The sequence below is a fragment of the Notamacropus eugenii genome, chromosome 1 (assembly GCF_028372415.1).
Source record: "Notamacropus eugenii isolate mMacEug1 chromosome 1, mMacEug1.pri_v2, whole genome shotgun sequence".
NCBI lineage: Eukaryota > Metazoa > Chordata > Mammalia > Diprotodontia > Macropodidae > Notamacropus > Notamacropus eugenii.
In genome coordinates, this window is record NC_092872.1 from 602,409,423 (window position 1) to 602,428,814 (window position 19,392).

General features: G+C 38.7%; 1 protein-coding gene across 5 annotated transcripts in view; it reads right to left on the minus strand.

Moving 5' to 3' along the window:
- ABHD12 (abhydrolase domain containing 12, lysophospholipase) overlaps positions 1-19,392 on the minus strand; it is a 141,677-nt gene that overhangs the window by 15,578 nt on the left and 106,707 nt on the right. For all 5 annotated transcript variants that reach the window (XM_072634656.1, XM_072634658.1, XM_072634659.1 and 2 more), the window contains exons 5-6: positions 11,100-11,130; positions 6,955-7,000 (exon numbers count right to left, since the gene is read on the minus strand). In XM_072634656.1, coding sequence (XP_072490757.1) covers positions 6,955-7,000; positions 11,100-11,130 — 77 coding nt within the window. The remainder of the gene's footprint in view (positions 1-6,954; positions 7,001-11,099; positions 11,131-19,392) is intronic.

Below are 19,392 nucleotides of genomic sequence, written 5' to 3' on the forward strand. Positions count from 1 at the left end.
GTCACATACAAGAAGAAGGCTTATTCTGAGGTACTGCTGAGAAATAAGACGAATCCCCATGGCTGGAGGAAGCTCCACCAGCTTTTCAGTAGGTTGTAGCTTTCAGTACAATGAAGACAAAACTAACAATGAGCATAGAATGAATGGAATCCCCTTGCTAGTTAGCCCCCCATCACGGCACCCAAGGAGAAGATGCATGACTGGAGATGGAGGGAGGGGCTGAATGATGCAACATCCCTTCCAACTCTTAGTTGTGAGATTCTATGAGTAGCTCATGCCACAGCCACACACTTGTCCACCACATTATACTGACACTGCAGAATCACTACAGATTGAAGGATAAAGGGATGAGAGTTTCATAACTATAAATGTAATAGTAGCTAACATTTTTAAGTGTTTTAAGGTTTACAAAGCACTTTACAATTATTCTCATTGCACCTTCTTATATAAGCAAGCAAACTACAGCAGAAAGAGCCCAGGACTGGGAGTCAGGAAACCTGGGTTCAGAATTCAGGCCTTCCCACTAATCAGACATTTGAACAAATCTTTCCTGCTCTTTGGACCACAGGTTCTTCATCTATAAAACTAGAGATTCAGTTTAGGTGATCTCTGAAGTCTCTTTCCAGCTGTAGCAATCTGTGATTCTGTGAGCCTCTAAAAAGCTTGAAACATTCATTTATTCTTTAACTAAAACTTGTTTCCAAGCAAATATGTGGATTTCTAAAGCCTGAAAGAATGCAAGCACTGGAAAGACTGCCTCATGGCAATTACCCTCCTGGTAATTTGTAATCACTAGCTCTACTGACCTAGTCCTCCCAGGGAAAACTGTGACCTCCTACCCACAAACCTCCGCAGAATGCCACACAAAATGATGGCTAGCACAGATTATGAACTGACTGGTAAATAACAGAGGAACTCATTCAGTAAGATTCATCCAAAAAACCTCAGTCATTCCCTTCCATTCCATCCCTCACCCCCTGCTCTTCTCTTCTCTCTCTCTCATCAATGACAATTAAAGTTACTGCGGGAGAAAATGTGTGTATGTGATTCTCTCTCTCTCTCTCTCATACACACACACACACACACACACAAAATAAATACAAGGTAATTTCTTTTTTGGTAGAGGAAAATAATTACTACCACTGAACCTGATGTGGTCACTTCAAGATTATCTGTAGTAACTGAAGGCTGGCATAAGACAGATATGTGATGTCATAAAATTTCTGATCTGTATTATAATGACAAATAATTTCACATCTAGAATTTGGCCAGTGTTTTTAACTTCCTGACCCTGTCTGGCTTTCGTGAAAACTGACTGAAAAATCTTGGAATTTTTTAGTACTGGAAGGAACCTCAAGAGATCACATAGTTGAACCTCCTCATAGGAAAAAAACAACCAAGGCCCAAAATAAGTCCCAACTAAAATCTCATCTTTTATAGGAAGACTTTCCCAACCCTTCTTAATTCTAAACCTTTCCCTCAGCTAATTATTTTCTATTTATCCTGTATAGCTTGCTTTGTATAATTGTTTGTCAGTTCTCTCCTCCATTATATCCTTAAGGATAGGGATTGTCTTTTGCTTCTTTTTGTATTCCCAGAGCATAGCACAGTGCCTTGCACATAGTAGTAAGTGCTTAATAAATGTTTACCTACTGACTGATTGATTGGGAAGCAATTTGCCCAAGGTCACACTGGCAGTTAATGGCAGAATCAGGGTGAGGCACATCATGCTGGCCTCTATGATTAGACTATAAATTGGAATTCATTTATTTTTGTTAGGTGAAGTTCTTTTTTAAGCATATCAAAGTCCAAATTCATTACTATGTCCAAGGAAAAACGTTCAGTGCTAGAGAAGACACAAAGACAAATGAGACTTGGTTGCTTCTCTCAAGGATTCTACACTCTAAAAGGAGAGATAACAAATATACACAAATAACAGTAATTGAAAACAGAATATACTAATACATAAGAACAATGAACAAGGTACTCTGAGGGTCCAGGAGGGACCATTCATTCCCTGTTTGGGAAGTGGGGAGGGAATCAAGGATTGCTTCATGGAGAAGGTATCAATTGAGTTGGGCCTTAAAGGATGACTTGCAGTTTAACAGGAAGAGAAAGGAGTTAGAACTTGAGGATTTTAACTATTAGGAATTAAAAGACAGAGGCAGGAAAACAAGGGCTATTTAAGAGATAGGGAACAGTCTAGTTTGGGAGTTAAGAAGGGGGATATTGTGTGAGATAATGTAGGCTGAAGCCAGTTTGGAATTTGTTCTGTATGCAACAGAATCACTGAAAGTTTTCTGAGCAGGGTTGTGGGGAAGGGATGATGTAATCAAAGCCGAGGATCAGGAAGATTATTCTGGCAATGAGGTTTGGGAAAGGTTGGAATGAGGAGAGTAAGGGGGGTGGGGAGACTACTGTAATACTCTAGGTGACAGGGAGTTGAAAGAGTGAATATCAGAGAAATTGAAGAGGTACAATCAACATTAGTTAGCCACTTACTAAATGTTAGGGAGGAAATAAAGATTATAAGCATAGATGACCAGGGGAATTATACTATTAACATAAGTAGGGAAATCATAAAGAAGGGCAGGTTTCAAAAGAAAGGATGAAAAGTTCATTTCTAGCCATTTTCAGTCTGAGATACTTTTAGACTATCCAGATGGAAATGTCTATTAGGTAATGGAAAATATGGGTCTGGATTTTGAGAGTCATCTGCCTACTAGTGATAAGTGGAGCCAAGAAAGGCGGTGAAGACAGAAGAGAATCAAAGATGCAACAGATCAGGACAAAAAAGTGGAACCAGTGATATACAGTAGTCAGAGTGGTGGGGAGAGACCGAGGCAAGTGCTGTGTCACAAAAGCAAGGGAAATCTTTAACAAGACAAGTGACAGCCAACAGTCTGAATACTACAGACAAGTCGAGGACAATGAGCACTAAAAAGGCAATGAGATCTGGCAACTGAGGAGGTCAAACGATGACATGTAATGGAACAATTTCAGTAGAATGTTGATGGAGGAATCCAGATTGCAAGAAACTGAGTAAGAAGTGAATTGCTGAAAGCAGTGAATGGAGGTTACTCCTTTGTTAAATTTGGTAGTTACTGGGAAAAGTGGAATGGGTAGGTCAAAGGAAGGGAGTTATTTTAGTTTGTTTATAGTATGTCTTTTTCATTTTTCCATAGCAAGGTCTGGGAGGAGGTGGGCAGCAATCCCTATCCCTTACGGCACATGCACTCCAATGCTTTTTCTAAGTCTGCCTTCCCTCTTTTCTCTAGATCCTGTGCCAGTCACCTCAATGCTTTTCTCGAGGTAGTTGCTGCCAAAGGTAGCAGCAGAAAAAACTAATGCTAGTCATCTCAGGTGAGTTTTTCTGGAACTCTTCCAACAATTATTACAGGAAATGAAGCAACTCCTCATGACAGGCTGTGCAAGCCTATGCTAAAGAGAAGCATGAAGAGAAGTCTGTGGTCTTTCTACAGTTCATGCCTCAGACATCCAGGCCTCTTGGAGAAGGAAGTTGCCTTGACACATTAACAAAAGGAAAATAAGGAGTTTTGCCTCAGTGGGCTGCATTCCCTGATGTTTGTGTTTTTAAAATATCTCTTCTTAGTCCATTCCCCTTGTCTTTCTTCTCCCTTATACCTCAAAAAGAAATCAATGACTGCTGTTTTTTTGAGCAGCTTGGCAATGAGTCATCATCAAATGATTTTTTTTTAAAGGCATCACAAGGTTTAGAATGAGCTAGTTTTGATGCATAAGCAAAAACCATGGGACTTAGGGCAGTAAAATGTGCTTCTCAGGTCCTAGAAGGTTACAATAGGGGTGGAGAATGGGTAAGCAGAAACTATACCAATATGGTTTTTCCAGCCAGTCTTCTGAGGAAGTGCCTGAAGTTTCAGAGTGAAAATCTACACAGCAGCAACTCCACAAAGTGCCTGTTTTGTATAAGACATTGTGTGCTCCATTAAGGATACATGGACATATGAGACATGGTCTGCCTTCCTTCACAAGGCTCACAATATAATTGGGGGAGTCATACAATATTTGTAAAAAGACAACACCTTACAAGGTAGCATTTGACAGTGCTGAATAAATGGTACAAATGGTAAAGGCCACAAGAGTTTGGAGGAATTCATGATCCCCAAGTGTCAGCAACAGGTTCTCACACAGCTGGGACCCCAGCGTTGCTTACAAGATCCTGCTCATTGCTACTCCTTTGTTACTCCTGTTCAGGTCCAACTATCACAGGAAGTGATGAGTGAAGTCTCAAACTCTCTCATACTAGTGCAGCCCTTTGACTGAATCCAAACTTTACAGAACAAATGGAGTTTGGATTCAGTTAAAAGGCTGCACTTGAGAACCTAGAGGGCCACATGTGGCCTTGACGTCACAGGTTTCCCATCCCTGGTCACTAGTCCTTTCCTCTCTATTGTCACTGTCACTAGCACCTCACACTAGGATTCCCTATGAGACAGATGGCATCCCTGCGTCCAGTCTCTCTCCAATCCTATCTCTCCTCTACCCTGCCAGGTTAAGCTCTTAACAACTCTTTTTCATCATGTTGCTTTCTAGCTTAAAAACTTGTAATTGTTTCCTACTACAAAAACTCTACATATCTCAACTTGACTTTTAAGGTCTTTCAATAACCTAGCCTCTACCTGATTTGTTGATTCACTTATCTAACTTTATTTTCCACTATTCTCAAACACACACTCTTTGCTCTAGTCAAACTATCCTCCTCACTGGTCTCCTCAATTGGTGGGGGGAGGGTAGAGGGAAAAAAATTCACTGAGTAAATATTTTGCCACTCTGAAGTCTTCATTCAGGAAGAACTGGAAAGTTAGCTAGTTTTCTTATATCATACACTTCATCTAAACTCTTCCTTTCCTCTACCTCTTGGCAGAAACACATAGCTTAATGGAAAGCTCTCTTGCTCAACTCTCTGTATTTTAAAAAGTAGATAAAATTACATATGGTTGGTCAAACTTATCCAGCCACCCTCTGTTGAGTTGAGTTGAGTTGAGTTGAGTTGAGTTCTGATAAATTTAAAACCTGACCCCTTCAGGGCAAAGACAAAAAATTGTCTTTTTTTGTATCTCCAATGGTATTCAGATAATACTGGGCACAGGGTAGGTGCTTAGTCAATACTTATGGATTCGTTGGTTTAGACTGAAAGGGGTAGGAGGAAGAAGATTCAAGGGGGAGAGAAGAGAAAGGAATGGCCTTAAAAAGATATTTTTAAAGAAATACAAACATCAGAGAAGTCAACCCATTGGGGCAAATCCCAATACTTTTCCCTTTGTCTATGCCTCAAGGCTGCTTTCTTATTCAATAGATTTGATATTTGTAGTACACACAGTTCAAATGCTGAATTGTAGAAAGAAAGGCCAGGGACTTGCTTTTATAGAAACAAGGCAGCACAGTCCCTGACACATACATAATATGAGATTAATAAATGTCTGCTGACTTGAATTGAGTCAAAATTTCAAGTTACTCAGAAAATAGATTTTTAATATGCTGCATAACAGCATACCAATATAATGAAACTCACAAGGAATTTTTCCTGTACATATCACTGGCTTCGATTCAGATGGCAAAACAGTGATACAATAAAAACCTGTCAAACACAGGGTGAAATCAGCAATACAGCCAAACTCCTAGAGCATACTGCTGACATGGCAAAGACAAGACAATGAATCATGTATGGTATCAATGAAAGATTTTAAATTGATGAGAACTAGATGGAGGATGGCTGGAGAAGTTTGGCCAGCCATATGTGATTTCATCTACTTTTTAAAATACAGAGTTGAGCAAGAAAACTCAACAGAGGGTGGTGCTTTCCATGAGGTGGTACATTTCTACCACAGGGTAGGGAAAAGGAAGAGTTTAGATGAAGCTCACAATAGAAAGGGGTTATTAGCTAATTTTCCTTCCAATTCTTCCTGGATAAAAGACTTCAGAGTGACAAAATAATGCAATATTACTGTGCCATAACAATCAATAAAGGGATAGTTTCAAAGAAACCTAGAAAGACTAATAGAAGTGATATACAGTTAGGCAGAAAGAAACAGGAGAGCTATTTATAGAACTACACTGCAAAGAAAATCAGCTTACAAAAATTTAAGAAATTTGAATGAGTGACCAACCATAACTACAGATGATGGAGCATGCTACCCACCTCCTAACAAAGAGATCTTAAGGTACAAAATGAGACATACAGTTCTAGATATAGACAATATATGTATTTGCTTTGCTTAAATATGTTAATCTGTTACAGGGATTTCCCTCCCCTCCCAATTTAGGGGAGGAATATCAGGAGAAAGAAAGGTTAGTAAAAGTACAGTTAAAAAATTGGAGAAAAGGGTTATTAAAGCATTTTAAAAGATGCCCACAAACAAACAAAAGGAAGTTCAGAAGGAAAGAGATGAGTAGGACAGCTTGAATTTTAACACACTGCAAGTTATTATATACTTGAAAAGCAAGTTTTTAAAAGAGATTCCCATTTTCATATACAATCCTCATTAGGTGCTAGTTTTATCCATTTTACTTTTTTAACTTCAGAAAAAGTTTGGGAGAGGAAAGAAAATTCCAGGGTTTCCCATCTCCCAAAATGGTGCTTATTACACACCTGCTTGGGTGGATGTACATAGCTACTGCATTAACGATACGGTCTCCGCTAACAGGACAGTCAAATATTTGTTATGTGCAGGAAAAGGCATGAGTAATGGAGGAGACGAACTTGACAGGAAACCAGGTCAGAAGAAAGGCAGTTCTATTTGCCTTCCTGCTACCCTCACACAGTGGAAAGGGCCTTAAAGGGAGATTAGAACATAGAAAAGAACTGGATTTTTCAGTTCCTATCAAAGGGACTGTTTGAAGAGAGCACAAGGTTAAAGGAAGAGAGAAGAGTCAATAGTACGGTCTTCAAAGTCACTTCAAAATAAATCTCACCTCTGTAATCAAAGGTGACTACATGGTAACCAAGGGAACTCAGAACCTGCAAAGGGAAAAGAAACACAGATTTTTGCAACAAAAACAAATGCCCATCTCACAAAGAGCTGTCCTTTTACCTAAAAAGCCTACCTAATATCTCCATGTAGGGTTCTGAGCATAAGTAACATATCTAACACCTGCAAGTTAATTAGTTGCTGTAACATCACCTAACCAGCCTCACAAGGGATGACCTTATGAGTGGGTTTTTCCACTCCCAATTGTTTCTAATTCTAGGAAATATTTTGAGTATTCTTACAGGTCCCAGGATAAACAAAACATCTTGTCTCAGATTCTACTTCCCAAGCCAAAAGACCCGGGAGGTGGAGGCAGAGGTAGATGTTCACAATGGAGTTGCTTGCACTTTTAAAGGTGGCCAAGGAAGAGCTCCCATTGTACTCTACAATGCAGTGTTGTTGACGAGTTGCTTCAGTTGTGTCTGACTCTCTGTGACCCCATTCAGCGTTTTCTGGACAAAGATACTAGAGAGGTTTGCCATTTCCTTCTCCAGCTCATTTTACGGATGAGGAAACTAAGGCAAACAGGGTTAAGGGACTTGCCCAGGATCACATAAGCTATTAAGTGTCTAAGGTTGGATTTGAACTCAGGTCTTCCAGATACCAGGACCAGCACACTATCCACTGCACCATCTAGCTGCAATATCCTTTAGATATTCCCAGCATGGAACACTAGGAAGGGATTATATGGAGAGAGAAAATATGCCAGTTGAAATCTATGCCTTTTTGTTGCAATCCAAATAACTTTCAGTTGTCGGTAGAATCAATCTATTTATTACTAAAAACAAAACAAAACAAAAAAATGAAACTCCAGCTCCAACTAATTGAAACTTATTCATTAATGTCCCTAAGCTCGCACCAAAAGGCAAGTAGGTGGTACTGTGAATGGAACACTGGGCTTGGAATCAGGAAGATTCATCTCCATGAGTTCAAATCTGGCCTTAGACAATTCCTAGCTGTGTGACTTAGTCACTTAGCCCTATTTACCTCAGTTCCTCATCTGTAAAATGAGCTGGAGAAGGAAATGGCAAACCATTCCAGTAGCTTTGCTAAGGGTCACAAAGAGCTGGATATAACTGAAATGACAATAACAGCAAAACCCTCACCAAACGGGTTAGAATCTCTAGGTAAGAGGACAAGCATAGTGTTACCATAAAGTTAAGACAACTGCAACAGATGAGCCCACTTTTTACTGTTACTGGAGCACAACTTGATAAAAGGATATATGAAATAATATTATCATTAAAACCTCTTGCTCTGTTCAATCTTGTTCTTCTGAGTGTGGAACTTGGAGTCACAGGACCTGAGTTCAATCAAAGCTCTGCCATTTATTACCTGTGTGACCTTGGTTGGACAAGTCATTTAAATGTTTTATCTGTAAAGGAAAGGGTTCCTCTAGGTAACTCCTACTAAGGTTTTCTAGTTTTAAATCTATAATCTCTTTAAGTAATTCGATCTGGGACATTTGACAGCTTTTTCCTCTGTCTCCAATTTCTTCTTTTTTCAAAGATTTGCTTTATATCACAACTTCCCCTTAGTAAGGAATGAAGTCTATTTCTGACTTAACATGCTACCTGGCAGTGGAATTATTGAAAATAGGATAATAATTAGGCCACTTTTTAATAAAGGGAATTTCATGCTTTCAGCAAACAACCCAAGCTTTCAGATTCTACATTGTTGGTGGGATGATGTTACTTTTTTGGGGAAAATAAATCTGAATTTTATTAACTACTCTTGAGAAACTGAGAAAAGGGAATCTTCTAATCCATTTGGAAGAGCAGTTTTTTGACTAAGGTCTTAACCTTGGAAAAGACTTCAGGGGATCAGCAAAGTTGGTTGAAGAAAAAAAATTACATCTTTATTTCAATATAATTAGCTTCCTTTGTAATCACATACATTTCTTCTTGTGCATTTTAAAACATGATTTTGAGGAAGGATCCATAGGTTTCACCAGGCTGCCAAAGCGCTCCATAACACAAAAAAGATTAAAAAACCTCTGACATAGAGAATAGTGCCTGTCCCATTTCATGTACTAGTTGAAACTCACTACTTGAAATTTTGTCTGAGAAGAGAGGTAGAAACTGGGTTCTATTCAGTATGAACTCAGACAGTGTGCCTGCCTATCTACAGTTACTCCCTAAATGCTTTATTTTATCAATAAGTCTTTGGAATATGATGTCAGATCTTTTAATCTAATCCCTACAGGGCATAGGCCCCCATCAGCTTTCACTCAAGCTCATATCTGTTTTCTTGATGTTTATTTAATTTAATTGGGCCCAAAATGACAGAGAGTAAGATACAAAAGAAAAAAAAAACAGGTCTTAGACTGGTCAAGTTTAGATCTCAACACAGGGGGCCTGTTCCATGGGCCAAGACTTTCAGATATTATCTTGTCTAATATCATTCTATAGCTTGTCTATTTGGATAGTAAGACACACCTGGGAAGTATCATGCAATCTGGTGCTACTGAACAGAGTTCTGTTAGCTGCTGTGTCAAATTATAAACCACAGAAGCGGATATAGGCTGCGTGGAAGCCTTGAGCAACTTTCCATCAACGACCAACAAGGCATTACTAAAAAAGGCCACAGGAATAAGCCAATAACTCCTACCTTCCCAGCTAAATATACACAAAAGCTACAGAGACTAGACCTGCCCTCACATTTGATCTCACAGGGAGGCTACAGTACTGTAGGTGGATCATGGGGAGAGGGAATGGAATGCTTTTCTTTTCATGTTGACCACAAAGACCCACTTAAAAGCTTTTTAACCATCCCCTTTCTCCTCCTAAAGTAGTAGCAACTCCCAGAATTATAGTCCAAAACTCAAGAAATGTACCTCTGAGGGCCTAGAGTACTGGCTGATCTGTTCATCTGGAGAAGAAAATTACCTTCAGCATATATTGAACTATTTTTCTGTTTTTCTGTTATTCTTTTCTGCTGGGAAAGACACTGTTCTTTAAATACTTAGATGTCTTTTATTTGAGACATAAAGGGAGGAAAGCACATCCGTAGTTAAATGTCATTTTTGACCTGACAGCACTGAAAAATGTTCTGAATTAGAAAAGAGATTTAAAGAGCAAGAGAAAGACAGGGGCTTGGTCCTAGAAAAACATGCACCAGCAGAAGGGTTCAGACCCAGTATCACAGAAGTCAGTGATTTTAAGAGAAATACAGTGCTGATTCAACAGAGAGAAAACCCTCAGGAGGACTGAGGCAAAATGGGGCTATTCCTTCCACGGAATACAACTTCATGAATATACAGAAGCACATTCATCACAATTTGAGATAGCCTTAGCAATTCACTTTAATTTTTTTCCCTTTCCTTTTTCTTGGAGAGAATTTTTCAACCTCTTATCTGCTTTGACAAACATTTAGAAAATGCATTTCGACAAAATTGTTGAAATAAGTTTTATTGTACACCTCTCATAGTGTTAGGCAAGGAACATATGCAGTAATAAGCATTTTGTTTTAAGTTTAGGTCAATAGTAAAGCATGCCTGAAATTCTTGATATTTTTTATTATTTTGCTCTGGATCTGTACTTTCACCAAGATAGAGAAATCCAGGTGTAGAAACTCCCTTCAAGGACACAACTTTTCTGTAACTTACACTTACAGAGAGTTGCCTTGATCACTATCCTGACCATGGTCACATAATTGAGAGATGTCAAAGGCAAAACTTGAAACACAGGTCTTCCTGACTCCAAGGCCAGCCCTATATCCATTATGCCAGCTGTCTCTCATTACTACAACCACAAAAATTTAGATCAATGACTTTGTTGGGAGTCTGTTCAGCACAACATTTTGAAAACTCAAGGTCAAATAGAACTTCATGTATCTTGCCAGTGTTTAAAACAACTCAGAATTATGAAAAATATCATTGCACAAAGCTCCTCTTGAAAAATGTTTCTGTATGGGCAAAACAGACATAAATGTGTTGGTATAGCTTCCTAATGTTCCCTTACTGAGAAGAGCAGAGATATTAGGTAATAGTTATTCCCAGCATGGACTAACTTTCAGAAGTATCAATGGATTCATCTTGTTCCCTCCCACCTCTTAAAATGAACAAATGGGAGAGAGAAAATATCTTACCTTGTATAGTGCCACTCGATGGTCTCCTCCTCTAGAGAAATTAACAGAGAAGGAAATAAGAAAGTGATACAGTATTAGTATCATCTCCACAAAGAACTAGGGTACAATCACGAGTTCAATATAATCTAATAAGCATTTATCAAAGACCAACAAGTCCTTGATGTGTAATGCACCCTGCTATGTGCTAGTCAAGATCTGTTGATGGAAGCACTTTAACTATAACCCATAATTCAGCTGCACTCTGCACACTATGGCAGGAAACTAAATCTATTTTCTTTTTTTCCCCTTTTATTCCTCTGTTTCTTTATTTCTTTCCTTCCTTTTTTTTTTTTTGGAGGTTAAGTGACTTGTCTAGAAGTCACACCTAGTAAGGCCGAATTTGAACTCAGGTCCTCCTGATCCCAGGACTAGTGCTCTATCCATAAACCATTTTTTTCCCCACTGTATCCAAGATTTGCTTTAAAAGAAAATTATATAATAGAAATTCATAGCTTCACAATTCAATCTTTCTTTTCTGTTGTTCACATATTGAAATGCTTTTGTCAAGTGTATAAAAAAATGAGATTCAAGTCACAGAAGTTTTAAGAAACCTTCAGTAAGCCTCTAAAGCCACAGAACCGTGATACAGGGTTTCCTTACCCATAGGATCCTTCCACACTGGAAGAGAGTTTGAAAGCAGCTCAAAAGTAAGAGGGGGTATCTTCCATATTTCTGATCAAAAAGCTTACAAAGGAGTGGTAACTCAAGAGTGTTAGAGATCCTGGACACTTCCAAAGCATGCTGTAGCTCAAGTCCAGTTTCCTGCCCTGCAATATGGCCAAGGGTCTACGGGACTGAAGGCTCCCTGCCAGGCAAGCAGGTCAGTTTACTGGCAAAGGTCACATCTTCAAGTTCTCTGTTTGGCCATTTCTGAGTCAGCACTGCAATGTGAACAGTTACATTGGAGAAAGATTCAAAGATTTTATCTAATAACTTGGGCAACTGCAAAGACTAAAAGCCTCTTGAGTCTGCGAGGAATCATCCTGGTAACTTCCCAGAACAGCTTCAAAGTCAAGACAAATTGAAAAAGAGATCACCAGGCTCATCCCCCACTTTCATGTACCACCTGGCACTTAACCTCCCAGACAATGGCAGACTTTTTCAGACCATGAGAAAGCTTTTATGAAAACAGTGTTTTAGGCTCGCTTCAGATGTCTTGGCGACTAGATGGCATCTGCCCTCGTCAGGTAACTCCAGACTGGCTGGCTTGTTTAGGGGCACGGAAACATCCTACTGTTTTTGCACACTCCAGTTTCAGGAAAGAAATGCATGCAAAAAATCATGAGGAGCGATTGAGCACAGCATATATGGAAGCCTTAGAAATGACCCTAAGGGACTGCAGTTTTTTAAAAAATAAACTCAATCAAAAGGAGCAAACTAACCAAAAATTGTGTTTTTCACCTCCAATTAAAAAAAAAATGCCAGAGAAGAGTAGGGTGGACACTTTCATTTTTCTTCTTTGTTTTATTATTTTAAAAACCCCACAAATATCACAGTTAAAACATGTCTTTAGGGACAGTGAGGTGGCACAGTGAGTGGAGTACCAGCCCTGGAGTCAGGAGGAACTGAGCTAAAATCTGGCCCCAGACACCTGACACACTGACTAAATATGTGGCCCTGGGCAAGTCACTTAAGTTCAATTGCCTTGCTTCTCCCAGACCCTCCAAAAAAACAAACAAACAAGCAAACAAACTTGTCTTTAAACAAAGGAAGGGATCAGATAGGTCTAAGGACTACTAAAACTATTTTTGCAAAGTTCCATTTCAATCAACAACCATTTCATTTCCAATAGGTACTGTGATGAATGATCTGAAACACTACTTATATCCTAAAACTAATCTTAAAGTCCAGGAGAAAAAAATCACATGTAAATGGCACTTAGAAGTTTGTAAGGAGCTTTATATACATCCCATTTGATCCTCATGATAAACTTTGAGGGACATATGGATATGTTGATTCCACTTTTGGGGGTAGCTGGTGGCTCAGGGAATACAGTGCTGGGCTTGGAGTCAGAAAGACTCATCTTCCTGAGTTCAAATCTGGCCTCAGCCATTTACTAGCTGTGTTACCCTGGGCAAGTCACTTAATCCTGTTTATCTCAGTTTCCTTATCTATAAAATGAGCTGGAGAAGGAAATGGTAAAGCACTCCAATATTTTGCCAAGAAAACCTCAAATGGTGTCAAGAAGAGTCAGACATGATTAAAATGACCAAACAACAAAACTCCCATTTCATGAATGAAGAAAGTGGGTCTGAGAAGGGCTTAGATGACTTGTCTGGGAGTCATGCAGGTATCAAGTGTCTGTGGTGAGACTGGAAACCCGGTATCCTGGATTCTGAGCACAATGCTCTATCCATCTACTGAAGGTACAAGAGCTGTCAGAAGAACATGTACTTTTTTGTTTCCCTCAATTTTTTTTAGGGTTTTACAGGCTGAATTATGAATATAGGCTGTTTAGTCCAATTCAGTTTTAGTCCAAGTTCAGTTTTGTAATATGTTCTGGTCAGCTGTACTAAGTTGACTGACTCCCGAACTTTCAAATCCTATTTCACGATGTTGCATTTCTTTTCCTTTCCAACTACACAGAATTATCTCATAATTCCTAATGAAATTCTGTGCTATTAAAACTATTCAAGTTTAACACTTCATTAAGATTTTTGGGATACCCTGTATTTGTCATCCTTTTCCTATGAGAACTTCTCCTTCAATACATCTCCCTGGCCACCCCCCCTCCCCCATCATCTTATTTTTTTAAATTAAATTTCATTTTATTTTCAGGTCAAAATTCTTTCCCTCCCAAATCTTTCCCTCCCTTCCCCAACACTAATGAGGAACAAGAACTTGTTATAAACATATATAGTCAAACAAAACAAATTCCCACACTAACCATGTATAAAAAATATAGGCACTGTTTTTCAAACTGCAGTCTGAGGTCTTTACACCATTATCATGAGTCCTCTGGAACTGCAACTGGTCATTGCATTGATCAGAATTTCCAAGTCTTTCAAAGTTGTCTTTACAGTATTATTGGTAGTTGTGTATAAACGGTTTTGGATCTGCTCACTTTACTTTATATCGGTTCATACAAGTCTTTCCAAGTTTCTCTGTTATCATCTCCTCCATTATTTCTTAGAGCACAACAGAATTCTATCCATCTGAATACCACATATCATTTAGCCATTCCCCAATTGATAGCTACCCCCTCAGTATCCAATTCTTCGTCACCACAAAAAAAAAGCTGCTATAAACACTTTTGCATTACATCAGTTCTTTTTGGTTATGATTTTCTTTATATTTTGACTCTCTATTTGGGTGCCTCCATCAGTGGGAATCACCACTGGTAAAATGGACAGCACCCACACTTTAACCAGCTGGGTCACTGGCACTGTAAAGGCAACAATCAAATACTGTTCACTAACATCTCTAAATCCCCCTCCTGCCCAGGTCCCCATCCCCATGAACTCTTTACTCTCACACTAAGATTGCAACATCTTTTTTGCTCCATTTTCTTCATCATTCTCAAGTTCCTGCAGCTCCAACAAGGCCTGTTTCCAGTATGTGAAAGCACTGTGATAGCTTTTGCTACTCTGACATTCCGGGAGTTTTCTAGGCCTCCCCAGTCTAGTACATGACAGGAATAGCTACAACCTTATCAACAAGGAGAAGATAAAATAGACACTGCCCTCCTGAGAGCCAGGAGTGAGCGTCACTGAAGGAGATCACAGAATTTCAGTTAGGCAGAATGGCAGAAGCCAGGAAGCCAAACCATGGCTGCTTAAGGATTCCTTTTGTTGTATTCCCTTCTCTAAGACCCAAGTCCTCTGACTCCAGAATCCAGGGTTCATACAGCAAAAATATCTTATTTCTGTGAACAATCATACCGAACATCTTTGCCCTCATTCTTGACTTCCTCTTGCTCCCTTGCTCTCCCTTCCTTCCAAACTCAGTCTCCAGTAACAGGTAACTTGTGGTAGTGGGTGCTACTGCAGTAGATAGCTCAATCCCATACAGTACCCCAGGCACGTACAAATAGAGTAGCAATGGAAATGCTGTGGATGACAAGCAGAAAAGCTGGCCTGCACACACAAGAAATGTTTCCACAAACCTGCTTTTTTGCCCTGTGGTTATGGAGGCAAAGTGACCCTATTTGAATAATGTGTTGCAAGTCATCCTGATTATTAGCAAGATGTGCAAGTCCAACCACACAGATGAATCTTGCCATGGGAAAGCAAACCCAAAGCTGCCTTTGGAAACAAAGGGCAACCAATACTGTGCAGCAAATAGCAAACACTCTAGTATTTGTACGGTTGACTGAAGGGGACAGGAGCCGAGCACCCTGTCTGCATATGGCAAAGTCCCCTGTGAAGGAAGGGACCTTATGGAACCTGATGCAGAATGAAGTAAGCAGAAGCAGAGCAATCAATATTATAAAAATGAACAATTTCAAAGACTTCTATAAATTAAAGATGAAATGAGCAGGACCAGGAGAAGAATTGAAACAATAACAACAGTATAAAAATGAAGTAACTTGGAAAGATGTAAGAACAATGATCAATACAAGGATCATTCATGATTCCCAAGGACCAGTGATGACACATGCTTTGTATGCATTTAAAAAGAAGTGATTTATTTAAGGGTACAGAGCAAGACACATTCCTGTATAGAGATGGGGGCGGAGGGATTTGTTCTGCTTAACTTTGTATATTTGTTACAAAAAAAATTTTTTTTTGTTTTAACTTTATTTTTCAGTGGAGTTGGGGCAATGAGAAAATAGTTTTCTGTTCATTTTTTTTTTAAATAGGCAGAGGGGGGTTACAGATATGAAATGCTGCAAGCAGTTTCAGACGAGGTGACTATATTATTAGTTTTACTTAACTATTTTACTTTGTTACAAGGGACCTCTCAGGAAGTAGAAGTAATCTGTAAAAGTCTTTAGTATAAAAGCAAAATATATCAATAAAACAATTTTTTAAAGCATATCAGTCCTCAGCTCCCTCTGTTCTGAAAGCATTATATTCTTTTCTTCAACACCAGCAGGTGGCAAAATGGACAGAGCTCTGAACAGGAAATCAGGAAAAACCTAAGTTCAAATCCAGCCTCAGACACTTAATAGTTGTGTGATCTCAGACAAGTAAATTCATCTCCTTAACTTTAGCTTTCTTATTTATAAAATGAAAATAATAATAGCACCTACCTCTTAGGGTTTTTATTTAGCATAAATTTAGCATTTTATTTAGCATAAAATGAGATAATATTGGTAAATCACTTTGTAAAGCACAAAATAATGTATATAAATACTAATTATTGTTGTTGATATTATTTCATCACTTTAGCCAGGAAATTAGGAATATTGCTCATCCCCAAGCTTGGTCTATAGTGGTGTTCTCTCATTTTCCCTCACTATCTTGGTCCAAGTTTGGGCAAACTCACAACCCATTTAGTTTAGTTCATACAAGGACAGAGGCTTTTCAAAAAGGAACTTTCCTAGAAAACCAAGGGAAAAAACCAAAAGAATCAACAAAGGGAACATAAAGAACACTGAAAATGAATGATGACTCTAGAGGACTAAGAAGCATGATTCTCATCTTTTTTTAAAAGAGAGGTGGTGGAATATAGACACAACATGAGGTATATTTGGACAGATATAGCTAACGTGTTGATTTGTCTTGCTTAGGAATAACAGTTTGGCACTTCTCCTCTTCTCGCCTAAGTTTCTCTATCTCTACAATGAGCCTGAGGCAGCTAAGTGTCACAATGGCTAGAGCACTTGGAATCAGAAGACTCATCTTCAAGAGTTCAAATTTGGCCTCAGACACTTACTAGTTGTGTAACCCTGGGCAAGTCACTTCACCCTCTTTGCTCCAGTTTCTTCATCTGTAAAATGAATTGGAGAAGGAAATGGCAAACCATGCCAGCACCTTCGCCAAGAAAACTCCAAATGGGTCATGGAGAGTTGGACACAACTGAAAAATGACTGAACAACAACGAGTCCTAAACTAGATGAATCATCTCTTAAATTCACTTCTAGTTCTAGATCTAGGATAAAAGAATCAAATACAAATAGCAGTCAATAGTTTCACCTCAAATTTCTATAGAGCTTTAAGGTTTACAAAGTGTGCTTGTCACAACAATCCAGGGAGATAAAGTAATGCAAATATTATTATCTCTTTTTTCACCCCCTCAATCAAGAAACTCCAGTGGTCTTTGTCACCTCTAGGAGCAAATACAAAATGTTGTTTGACATTTTAGGCCTAGTCCTCTTCTACCTCTCCAATTTCTTATACCCTACTCCTCAAAACACACTCTGATCCACTGACATTAGCCATGAACAAAATACTCCATCTCTTGATTCCAGGCATTTTCTCTGTCTCCCATGACCGGAATCCTCTCTCTTTATCTTTGCTTCCTGGTTTCCCTGGCTTCCTTCAAATCCCAGCTATAACTCCATCTTCTACAGGAAACCTTTTCCAACAATTCTTAATTCTAGTGACTTCCTTCTTTTAATTATTTCCTATTTATTCTGTCTATAGCTTGTTTGTACCTATCCATTTGCTCGTTGCCTCCTCCCATTAGATTGTTAGCTCCTTGACCATATGGGCTATCTTTTGCTTCTTTTTATATCCTCAGGGTTTAGCACAGTGTGTGTTATATAGTAGGTGCTTAATAAATGTTTATCGAATGACTCAGTTTTACAAAGGAGAAATCAATTCAGAGGTTTATATAAGGTCACAGAATTTAAAGCTAGCAGAAATCATCTAGTCTGACTTCACTTTAAGTGATGATGAAACTAAGACCCAGAAAAGTTATAGGCCACAGAAATTAAAACAAGACGATATTCAAGGAACCATTTAGCCCAACTCATTTCATTGATGAGGTAACACAGGCTCAGGATATTAAAATGACTTGTCCTAGATAACAAGTAGCAGAGTTGAGATTTGAACCCAGGTCTGTTCCTCAAATCTAAATCCATTACGAGCTTAGCAGACCCACGGGCATCTTACATCAAGTTAATGCAAGTCATCAAAGATTAGCTAATATGGACAGGTACCTTCTTTTAACCCTGCCTGAGGAACATTCTGCCATTTTCATTACTTGTTCCAAGGGAGCCTCTCGCCCCATTTTCATAAGGAGCCATCTAGGATCTTTGGTAGGCAGGCACACCATCATTCCTTTCTTCATTATATCCAATTTTTTAATAGCTAGCAGGGGATGACCATGTCTTCCAGATTTGATCCCTCAGTACCCTACTGGGCCTATTACTGAGCTGCTCTGTTTGGGATGCTCTTTGCTCTCAGCTCATTTTCAAAGAGATGAACCCAAAGAAAAGTAATGTCTCTTTACAGTCTCAAATGACCTAATTCTGCCTGTGTCCCCAGGTTCTTCTTTAAAGTTCACTAAAGTGCCCCTATGAAGGGAATGACTCCTACCATCCTCTCCCTACAGCCTTATAGGACAAAAACTAAGCTACCTAAGGAGTAACAGAATTTCCACTAGGAATGGGGAGATGGCTGGTAAGTATGTTTTACATGAGCAAACGAACATTGAAGACCAATTTACCCAAAATAGGAAGGACAGTAAAGCTGTTTATAAACAATGAAAGAAAGAAAAAAAAAACACTCTTGTGAAGTCTCATAGGATGAGAAGATTAATAAGAGAGACAGTTAAACAGCTGTCAGCCAGAACACCGTTCACACTTTCAGGGAAGCCTCCTGTGCACGAGTAGGAACAATGTTGTTGGTTCAAGGTAAAGAGCAATAAAAAGAAAGCTAGATTCCTGAAGAGGAAAATAATATAAACTTGCTAACTTGTAATCGATATTTAAATGATCTTTGAAAAAAGATTATTATTAGGGCCTAATCAGACTCTTCACTTTATAAAGATTCATCATAGATCTTTTAAAGTAGGAAAGGAAATCATTAAATGTTTATTAAACACCTACTATGCGTCAGGCTCTGTACTTTGTGCTAGTGACATAAAGAAAGGAAAAAGGAGTTCACAATCTAATGGGGACACAATAAGCAAACAACTATGTACAAATGAGCTATATACAGGATAAACTGGAAATAATCAACAGAGAAAAGACAACAGAATTAAGGGGTACCGAGAAAGGATACTGTTAATTACACATAATTTTTCAAAAATATCTCTCTCACATAAAACAAGTACAAATGTTTGTAATATTCAACTTTAGGGTATGTTTTTATGATGGTACTAAAAAATGAAAGTGAACACTGGGATTTCAAAACTCATCCTT